The sequence below is a fragment of the Magallana gigas genome, chromosome 3 (genome assembly GCF_963853765.1).
Source record: "Magallana gigas chromosome 3, xbMagGiga1.1, whole genome shotgun sequence".
In the NCBI taxonomy this organism is placed as follows: Eukaryota; Metazoa; Mollusca; class Bivalvia; order Ostreida; family Ostreidae; genus Magallana; species Magallana gigas.
In genome coordinates, this window is record NC_088855.1 from 15,333,629 (window position 1) to 15,344,616 (window position 10,988).

Below are 10,988 nucleotides of genomic sequence, written 5' to 3' on the forward strand. Positions count from 1 at the left end.
ATGAACATTCACGGACTGACCTTTGACTTCCAAGTGGACCTCGTTTCCAGGGCTGCCTTCACTTGTATTGAAAATTAGTTCAGTGTAACGTTTTACAATAAGATCTAAATATAAACAATGAAATGTTTTTGATTGTGCTTCATGCGGTGATGAAGGAAGCTAGCATCGCAGAAAAAATACTTTAAAAATAACAATCTCTCTCTCATCTCTTCCCACACATCTCTCTCCACTATCTCACTTCTCTCTCCCAACTCTCCTCTCCCTTTAATACCCGGCTTTCCTCTCCCTACTCTATCACTGCTCAATCACTTCCTGCTCTCCCACTATCTCCCTCATATTCCTCTCTTTTCACCATCTCAGGCCTCTTCCTAATCTCCCTCTCTCTCCTCTCTCCAACCCCCATTTTCTCACTCTTTCTCACTACTCTCTCTCTCCCTCTCTCTCACCCCACACGCTGTCCCCATCTCTCTCTCTCACCCCACTCTCCTCACTTTCACCCCACTCTCTCTCTCTCTCTCTTACCCACTCTCTCACTCTCTCTCCACTCTTTCTCACCCCACTCTCTCACCCCACACTTTCTCTCGCCCCACTCTCTCTCTCTCTCATCCCACCACTCTCTCTCTCTCCACTCTTTCTCTCTCTCTTTCTCACCCCACTCTCTCACCCCACACTTTCTCTCACCCCAATCTCTCTCTCACCCCACTTTCTCTCATCCCAATCTGTCACTCTCACCCCAGTCTCTCTCTCACTCACATCCCACTCTCTCTCACCCCATTCTCTCTCACTCTCACCCCACTCACTCTCACCCCACACTCTCTCTCACCCCGCCTTTCTCTTCCTCTCCTCTCCCTCTCTCCCTCTCCTCTCTCTCTCTCCTCTCTCTCTCTCCCTCTCTCTCTCCCCCCCTCTCTCTCACACTCTCATCCCTTTCTCTCACCTACTCTCACCCCTCTTTCTCTCTCATCCCACTTTCTCACCTACTCTCACCCCACTCTCTCTCTCTCTCACCCTTTCTCTCTCTCTCTCTCTCTCTCTCTCTCTCACCCCACACTCACCCTACTCACTCTCTCACCCCAAAGCAAGTTAGTAAGAAGGAGGGAGTTGAGAAGTTAGTGAGGAAGAAAGACGATGAGAGGGGGTAGGAGGAGGTTGAGGAGAAATAAAAGTTAGATAGGAAGACTAAAAAAAAAAAGACAGGAGGAGGAGGAGGAGGAGGAGGAGGAGGAGGAGGAGGAGGAGGAGGAGGAGGAGGAGGAGGAGGAGGAGGAGGAGGAGGAGGAGGAGGAGGAGGAGGAGGAGGAGGAGGAGGAGGACTGGGGCGTAGGAGTTAGTAAAGTTGGACGAGTGATGGAAGACAAAGAGAAGAGGAAAATGGAAAACAGTGAGGTAGGGGTAAGGTAAAGGTAGGAATAGGAAGAGGTAAGAGAGGGCCAGAGAGGAGGAGGAAGAGGAGTTAATAAGGTCGGACGAGTCAGGGAAGACAAAGAGTAGAGGAAGGTGGAAAATAATGAGATAGGGGTAAGGTAGAGGTAGGAATAGGAATAGGTAATGCCAGGGAGGAGGAGGAGGAGTTAGTAAGGGAGGACGAGTCGGAGAAGACAAAGAGAAAAAAGAAGAAAGGTGGAAAACTGTGGCTTATTAAGAAGGAGTGAGGTGACGAGTTAGTGAGGAAGAAGGAGGAGGATGGGAGGTAGTAGGAGGTTAAGGAGGAAAAATAAGGAAAAAGTCAGGGGATAGTTGTAGAGGAGGAGGAGGAGGAGGAGGAGGAGGAGGAGGAGGAGGAGGAGGAGGAGGAGGAGGAGGAGGAGGAGGAGGAGGAGGAGGGCAGTGGAGTTAGTAAGGGAGGTCGAATAGGAGAAGACGAAGAGAAGGAAAAGGAAGGTGGAAAACAGTGAGTTAGTAAGAAGGAGGGAGGTGAAGAGTTAGTGCGGAAGTAGGATGAGGGGATGTAGTAGGAGGTTGAGGAGGAAGAAGAGTTAGGAGAGAGTCGGAGGATAATTGTAGAGGAGGAGGAGGAGGAGGAGGAGGAGGAGGAGGAGGAGGAGGAGGAGGAGGAGGAGGAGGAGGAGGAGGAGGAGGAGGAGGAGGAGGAGGAGGAGGAGGAGGAGTCAACGCTTCACTTCACTAACTCAATCCTTCACTTCCTTCTCCCGAACACTCGCTGCTCCCCTCACTTTATTTTTTAAAAATAACAACAAACAAAAGTTTATTAATTATCATAACTTCAAACGTGGACATACGTATGTACAAACAATCTTTTGTCAATAAAGTAGATAAATAACAGTTTTTAACATTCGCCAACCATGTACTTTTTTTTAAGTTCAGTACTAATCCTTCAGTATAAGGTACAAGTAAACTGCATATGCGCACAAATTGACTATGAAAATTTTAATTTTTTCTTCAACGGGTCTCTTGTGGGCTTTTTCTAATTCCAAACACACGCGTTTGAAGTAAGACGTCTCTTAAAGGGACATGGTCACGATTTTGGTCAAATTCTAATTTTCTGTTTTTATTATTTACAATGCTTTAGAATTGCATTTCTAATCATCAAATGAAATTTGAGAGTCATTCGCAGAGTTATAAGCAAGAAACTGGGTTCACAGTTTTTCAAGCTATTTTGTCTACCTCCTTATTCATTTCAAGCTTAAATCAACAGATTCTAACGTTTAACACATCAAAATAAGGTCCAAAATTTGACTTTTCAATTCAACATTCAAAATGTAAACAAAACCTTTGTTAACATAGTAAAGAATTAAAAGCTCTGTAATTCGCTTGTAACTCAACGAATGACATTAAATTTTGGTTGCATATTAAAAATGCCTTACTTAAGAATTGTAAACATTAAAATCGGAAAAATGATTTTTGACAAAAATCGTGACCATGCCACTTAAATGCCTATAGGAATTCCAATGCAAGCAGTTGCGGTTCGCATCTCATGAACGATTAACATTTTAAAGATGAATCCTTTGTAGTGGCCATTCTTGGTGCTGCACCATAGGTTCTGACGTCCGGTTCCCTTTGGTAGCTGCAATGGTAATGAACATAAATATCAAATATAAATGGTGAAAATCAAACTCATGGGTCACTGTTAGCAAGTGTATTTAGCTGTAATTAATGATTAAAACAAAACTGGGATTAAATTTCTTTATTTTCTTACTCTTTTTTGGAATTAAACGAGACTTTTGTAAGGCAGTGATGATGTGTAGATTTATGGTTCTACGTACAAACCTTTATTTACTTGTTATTGTAGTACATGTATTTCTATATGTTTATCATAAACGAGAGGCCTACAGGCCTTGAGGGTCACCTGAGTACTATAGCCCTTAGACTGACATGTCAGAGAGTCTTTTATTTGCATTTAAAACTTCATTATTATTTCTATGGCGGTCAAAAATTGTAACCTCGCAGTAAAAAGAGACATGCAAGCATTTTTAATGATCAATTAATCTATAATATTAATGGGGTTGGGACCTGAAATATATACTAGTAATGTCAATCATCTGAACACCAAAAGATGGGGCCCCAAAATGTTTATTTATTTTATTTGTGATCTATGTCAGAAATGATCAATGTTTTTTTAAATATGTGGCCCCAAACAGAAATGATAATTTTTCTGAAATAATTGCTAAAATTTGGCATGGAAATTGATTATTGAATAAATCAAACAAATATTTATAGTTTGAACTCTTATTTAATTATAATTTTAATATAGTATGAAGTTGAAAACATGAAGTTACTATAAAAGTAATATCTAAGTCAAAGTTTTAAACAAAACTTTGCTTTTATTGATGGATTAAAATGCCTGTACTTAATGAACAAAACAGCAGATGTTAAGATTGCTACAAAATTTTTGAGTAATCCGATTATAACAAAAATAAAAAAGTACTAGTTATGCCATCTTTTCAAAACTTTGCACACAGATAGACAAACATTTAGTGCCTCATTAAAAAGAAAAAAAAAGGAGGGGTCACATCTCAAAACAATTGGGAAATAACAGGAAAAAAGGCTATTTTTAAGCAAAAATTGGGGTTAATTTTTTCTTGACTTCTATGAAATATAAGCTAAATATGCCAAAATATATCGATTGAAATATCAAATTATTGTTCAAATACGAGTATGTTTTTCAGAACAACATAAACAAACCGTAATACACAAACTATCTGGAAGTTTGATCTGCGCTGAAAATTAGGAAGTAACAGTACTCTAAAACTATTGAATTATGAAAATTGTTCATTTTCTTCTTAAAACCCTTCCGCCACAAAATAAAGTCCCTTACTGAACTCTGTAAATATGTAATTTTTCTTTTAACAATTGTATTCAATATGGTTTTTTGGGCATTGTTAAATATAAACATACAAAGGGAATTAATAAATGATGCAGACTTTTTAGACAAGAGGTGACAAAAATAGTCATCCAAAAAGAGAGGAACGAACCTTTTTAACAGTCTCATTTATAAAGCACACAATATGCACAATTAGGATATATATAAACCCTGTAATTAGAGTTAGAGGAAATTATCTTACTTTAAAAAAAAATTGTTAATATCAATTGCATGTGGTGAAATTAAAAAGTGTCGTGGGTCTTTTTTTTTTTAAAATGACCCCCGGCCTCTCGTGCAATTCTCTCATGAAAAAGTTGTAAAACTTAGCATGTTTATCAGTTTTGAACTCACCACTTAAAGATCAAAGGCTTTTTCACAAAATACGTCTCGCTGTAGGTCAAAAGACTATGAAAGATAAGGTAACAAAGTTGTTAAAGTTTATTATTTTGTTTATATAAAAAAAAATAGTAACTCAGAAATGGAGTGTCTTATATCTCCTTAGGACTACTTTTTATGGGTAGCAAAAATATACCTTCTTTAATCTGAATTAACTAATTTAATTAATTATTCCCTTGGAAGAAGACTATATGAAAATAAGAAGCTGATGGGTCACATCGCTCACCTAGATTCGCCCAAGAATTGTCCAGGGTCCCATGACTAAACATTTAAGAATCAACAATATGATCACTTGGTGTCAAAAAGCTTGCATATTAGTACATTTGATACCATGTATTTAATATAACATTTTTGGAGAATAAGTTAAAAAAAATCCTATGTAAAAATTCAACTCTCAAATGTGGCCCCATCCTACCCCCGGAGATCGTGACTTTGACAAACTTGAATATACACTTGCTTTTCTGGCTAATTGGATTTTGAGAAGAAGATTTTTAAAGATTTTTCTCTATACATTCCAGTTTAGAAATTCATTACCCCTTTGTGGCCCCATCTACAAACTTTAATCTTACAATACCAGAGGATGATTCCACACAAGTTTCAGCTTTTCTGCATTAATGTAAAAAGTTTACAGACAGACGTACATATGGACGTACTGTATGAACAAACAGACGGACGTCGAACAAAAAGTGATCAGAGTAGCTCACTTGTGCTTTTAGCTCAGGTGAGCTAAAAAAGTAAACAATAAATGCAAGGAAAGACAACAAGTATTGGTCAGAGAAGCTGAATACAGGATATACATATACCAGTATAATATCACACTTGAACATGTATGCAGCATAATTATTTTTTTTTAATATAATAATAATATTAAAAATAATACACACTTACAAAGTACATCTTGCAAGACTTTGATTGAAATTGTTAATGTCATGTTGATGATGATGATGATGATGATGATGATGATGATGATGATGATGAGAAGGGAAGTGGTGGTTGTCTTCCTTCTATCAATATTTTCCTCTGCTGCATCATGGTTCCCCTGCAGTGAAAAAAAATTGAGAACATAAATTTGCACAAATTTTTTGAGTTTCATACGGCCTATAAAGGTACCAGTCATTGCAAAAATAAAATATACAATATACATAACCAGTGTCAGCTTGTACATGTACCTCTGAACCCGCATAAAACACTCAAAAAGGCATTTTATCACTAAGTATTTTAGAAAACAGGACTTAAATGTAACCAAATTTCAAAACGTTTATTAAATTATATTGAAACCTTTTTCGCAATTCAAACTTGAAAAAGTAAATAATGTGTAAATAAAAATTCCCGAAGCAAGAAATCTTGTTGGAGAACTGTGTCTCTGCGGGAAAATTTGCCGCGTGAACTGCCCAGTCAGTCAACAATGACATACAATAGAATGATTAATTTACACTTCTGTCTGTCTGTCTGTCCGTCTGTCCGTCTGTCTGTCTGTCTGTCTGTCTGTCTGTCTGTCTATCCGTCCGTCCATCCATCCATCCATCTATCTATCTATCTATCTATCTATCTATCTATCTATCTATCTATCTATCTATCTATCTATCTATCTATCTATCTATCTATCTATCTATCTATCTATCTATCTATCTATCTATCTATCTATCTATCTATCTATCTATCATCTATCTATCTATCTATCTATCTATCCATCCATCTATCTATCATATATCTATCTATCTATCTATCTATCTATCTATCTATCTATCCATCCATCTATCTATCATCTATCTATCTATCTAGTATATATGTATATCTATCTATATCTGGATGCATTTAATAGACCATTATGTTCATTGAATTGTGCAAGCACTCTGACAAGTAGTTGAGAAAAGACAATAGAGTAAACTTATATTTTTGTTGATCAGTTGTATTATTAGCTTTCTGCACTAATTTAAGTTTTAAATTTAGGGCGTTTTTAACGTTTTTATAAGCCTGTCTTTCTTCAATGTGAACTATTGTAGCAAAATCTAATTGTATGTGGAAGATACGCATGTTATATAACAGTCTTTATAATTGGATTATCCAATGTACATGTACGTAAGTAATAAGGGATCATTCTTGGATGGCTATGAGGGGATCAAATACGGCCGCGAGTGATCAACTCCAATAAAGTCCGAAGAGCTTTATGATAGACATGATCAAGTCAGACCGTATTTGATCACCTCATAATAATGAAAAATGAGTCATTATTCCCATATAATTTTCAGCAAGTTGTACGATTAGATATTAAAATAGTAATTGTTGAATTGTATTGGACTATACATTACAAAATCAATTCTTAATGTTATCAAAGACAAATGCAAAAACATTGAAAAATGTAAATATATATGAAAAGCTGGATGTGATCATTCATGCTATGTCAGTTTTTTCTGAGGCAGTAAAGAATAACAGACGGGTAAAATCACTGTTGTGTTAGATATAGCCATTATAGGATCAAACTTTTTTGCAATTTTAAATTTTTGGAAAGTATTTACTCTATGAGTGAAGGACTATATATATACTGATTTCATGGTAGTTTAGGGTACTAAGAGGAATCTGGTATTTTATATCAAATTATTTATATGGTGAAAAAAATTAACCAATGCAAGCATTTTGTACCTTAAAACTTAAACTGTATGCATTTATTCTTATTAATTATTATTTAGTACGTAAACATGCGCAGATCAAGAATTTGTTTCGGGGGGGGGGGGGGTGGATCCAAGGGATAATTTTGTTTTCAAGGGGCGAGGCCTATTTTCGGGAATTTTACAATGTGACTTTTAAAAATAGAAATTTTCAAAAAAGGGGTGTAATTTAAGGTTTTTTTTATTCAACTTTGTTCCAATACTTTTTATATCATTTTTATTCAAATTAACATTAAATCTAAACATTCACTGCGTCTAATAATGTTAATCGTTTCAAATTTTCTTTTCCGGTTTGGCGCAATACACACGTACAACAAAATGACCTACTATAGATAACGCCTGCCTGAAAATTTAATGATTTCACAGACTCTTATCAATGACATGATTTAAACAATATTTTCTATTACGCCTATTTTCCTTTACAAAAATTCTTATACTTTTAAAAATTAAACTTTCTACAAATTTCATTTCAAAGAATCAATTTTTCGGTAAAGGACACTGTGCAAAAACTGTGAATAAAGTTACATTTGATATATAAATATAATATTGAAGGTTTGAACAAATAGTAATACATGTACGATGTATGGTATATAGGAACTGTAAATGATTGCAAATAGCCCCACCCCCCACCCCCACCCTTCCCCTCTTATGCGCTGATTCAGAGACAAGTATAACGATAAAACTATAAACAAAGACTGGTTAAGAGGAAGAAGGGGTACATGTATAACCCCATAAGTTTTTTATCACCGAATTTAGATAAGTAAATATAGACTTGATCTTAAATATCATTTGATTTTCATGACTTTTTCTTTTTTAATTGATGTAATTGGTTTTTTCGAGGATAAACTCCAAAAGTAAACATAAGTTACATGTAATTATTGATAATTTAACAAATATGATATAGGTGACGAATTTGGATCAACGTGCATATATAGCACATAGACATTGATAAAGAGAGATTGATTTAATTAAGACATCGAACTTTTGATTTCACACTAGTTTAATCGCCTTGTCATTAGATGGACCACATGTTAATTTGTCGAATAGGTTTCGATAATGCGGTAGGCTCTACAACAGATGTCTTTCGGGGAGAGATGATTTTTTTCCTGCAAGTGGGGAGGGGGGGGGGGGTCAAGGCCCATTTTTAAAAACTATATGATGTAATGCATGAGCAGATCCAGATTTTTGAAGGGGGGGGAGGGATAATTCTGTTTTCCAAGGTTCCCGTATCCCCCCTCCCTGTAAAGTTCCCTGTACATTTAGAGATTTTACATGGTTTCTTACAAAGGCAAAGCAAAGAGTTGTATGACTGTTGAGTATCAAAACATCTATTTTTGGCAGAAATATAACAATGTTTGACGATTTGTTTTCTCGATTACATTTACCGAATGCACCCGAACTTAGGTACATGTATCAGCTGCGTATAGAATACTACATGTTTGCTGTGCATTCAATTTCAATAAAAGTATAATGGGTATACATTTATCAAGGCACGTAGCATCATTTATTAAGAAAGAGGGAGGGGGCAAAACAACCCCAAACAAACAAAAACAAAACTTAACCTCACCAATCATCAAATTCCAAATTAATTCTATAGTATCACGAGAAAATTTATTTCGGAAAAAAGTAGAGGGATTGCTACCTAACCTACTCCCCATCTACACCTGATGATACGTGTCTGATTATAAATCAAGCAATACAACTCACCAATGAAAACCCGAGTTGCACTGATTTAGCCTTCACTCAACATTCGTTGAATTGCTCACATGTCCCAAACAGCTACATGTATATTACGTCATTGTCAGTCTCAGCACAGGCGAGGGAAGAATAAGGGATTTCTTCTACGTGGAAAATGAAAGAAAACCATAATGTTTGAATTCTAAAAAAAAATAGTTCTCATAATAGTTGTATGCATAATTCTAAAAGATGGTGTCAGAGGGATCCGAATAGCCCCCCCCACCCCCCCCCCCCCTCCCGCCCGGGAAAATTCAAACCTTTTACATTCACTCAGTAAAAATACCAAAAATAAGCCCTTGATTTTTTTCATTAGTTCATGAGCTGCCTCAAGAAAAAACTATTAATGTATCACTTTCAAATCTGTTTCTTAAACCCCAGGATGAATAACAATTCCAAGAATATTTTTTTTCATTTAAAAATAAAAGTTAAAGGCATGTTAATTATTGTTAAACTGACTATTAAACGCAAAAAAGGGAATTATCAAACGACATAAAAGCGAGCAAACATATTGAATTACTACGTACCGTTTTAAATACCAGGACCAGGATTTGAAACAAAGACAAATTTCCAGGCGGGAACCTGTTCTTGTTTGTACGTCTACTGCCCTCGAAGACTGCTCAGAACAATGTTTGTCCCTGCTCTTGGTCACGTGGGCAGTGAGGTCCACCGTGCAGTGAGTGATCATCATGGGCACACTCGTTGAGCAATAACCATTGACCAGGAAGTCAAAGGATTTCAGACAGAACAGGTGTCAAACATATTCAAATCATTAACAATAAATTATCATAAATAGCAAAGAGTGAACGCGTATATGAAAGTTTTTTTTTATATTTTATTTTCTAAAACCCACAAATGATACAGTCTATGCACAAGCACCTGACGTTATAAACTGTCGTTATAAAAATAAATACTCTATACTTAGTGTATTAAATTATTAGTTATATGTTATCAATTTTAATTATGACAAACAATTAAAACGTCAGGTGCCTGTGAGTCGATGATATTCCCCGCTTTGGGTGTGGTGCTCTCATGATAGTATACATTTCATAGGCGTCGGAACCCCGGGGGTGGCGGGGGGGGGGGGGGGGCTTAGGAATGTCAGACCTAACCATAAGACACAAAGCATGAAAGAGGGACCAGCCCCCACTATTTCTCGCAGCAAAAGTAATTGTTCCCAAATTTACCGTATAAAACCTATTGGAAATTATACTAGCGGCCCTTCCCCCTCACGGATTAGGAATTTATGTTGGTGAGTAAGATAAAAAAAATTTTTGGAGTTATAGGTATACTCACACCCCCCCCCCCACACCCCCCCCCCCCCCCCCCGGATAAGGTTAGGATTTTCATAATTCTTGGGATTATGGTTTTTTTTTTTTGCTTGTCAAGATTTCTGACGATTAGTATAGCCCCCCCCCTTTCAATTTGCTTCCGACGCCACTGCATTTGCACAGAGTTGCGAATTTCGAATTATAAAATGTAATTGGACTACAAGGTTCGGGGATAGAAGAAAAAAACACAGCTCGTTGGATAAAAATCATATATCATCGCAAATCAAGAGAGATCCTATATTTACATGTATATAAAGCATTTAAAAAATATTGATGAGAGATCTACCTGTTCGAGACGAATAAAGTTTTAAATTGTTGTGTAATCCCAGTCCTGAATATTGATAATTAGACCTGTCCATTGTGAGAGATAAAAATGTTGCTTTTTGAAAGAAAATGATACGATAACAATATAGTCTGTTCCCAAGTTCCCGTTTCTGCGACTTTTCACTTATTATATTTGTAAATGGGAACTTTAAACAGACTATATATAGACCAACGTTGGCCACTATTGCTAAGGTAAGCTGTATGGCCCTTTTGTAA

General features: G+C 36.4%; 1 protein-coding gene and 1 long non-coding RNA gene across 3 annotated transcripts; one reads left to right on the plus strand and one right to left on the minus strand.

Annotated features, from left to right (window-relative positions):
* LOC136273305 (mitotic apparatus protein p62-like) lies at positions 1-2,186 on the plus strand. Its single transcript, XM_066077728.1, has 4 exons — positions 1-42; positions 1,198-1,397; positions 1,727-1,832; positions 1,956-2,186. Exons 1-4 carry the CDS (start codon positions 1-3, stop codon positions 2,184-2,186), a joined length of 579 nt encoding a protein of 192 aa, XP_065933800.1.
* A 3-nt stretch (positions 2,187-2,189) lies between these two features.
* LOC105322847 (uncharacterized) lies at positions 2,190-9,290 on the minus strand. 2 transcript variants are annotated; one of them, XR_010711513.1, is made up of 4 exons: positions 9,091-9,290; positions 5,606-5,756; positions 4,673-4,726; positions 2,190-3,025 (listed from the first exon to the last, which is right to left on the minus strand). It is a non-coding gene; the product is annotated as an uncharacterized lncRNA (long non-coding RNA). The 2 variants fall into 2 exon arrangements; XR_010711514.1 differs by lacking the exon at positions 4,673-4,726.
* Positions 9,291-10,988: the final 1,698 nt, after the last annotated feature.

Bases quoted from the DNA above. Each gene is read 5' to 3' on its own strand.
- LOC136273305 (XM_066077728.1), top strand. From the start codon at position 1: ATGAACATTCACGGACTGACCTTTGACTTCCAAGTGGACCTC. The intron at 43-1,197 runs GTTTCCAGGGCT...AAAAAAAGACAG, and splicing joins TTGACTTCCAAGTGGACCTC to GAGGAGGAGGAGGAGGAGGA. The intron at 1,833-1,955 runs GTTAGTAAGGGA...GGGATGTAGTAG, and splicing joins AGGAGGAGGAGGGCAGTGGA to GAGGTTGAGGAGGAAGAAGA.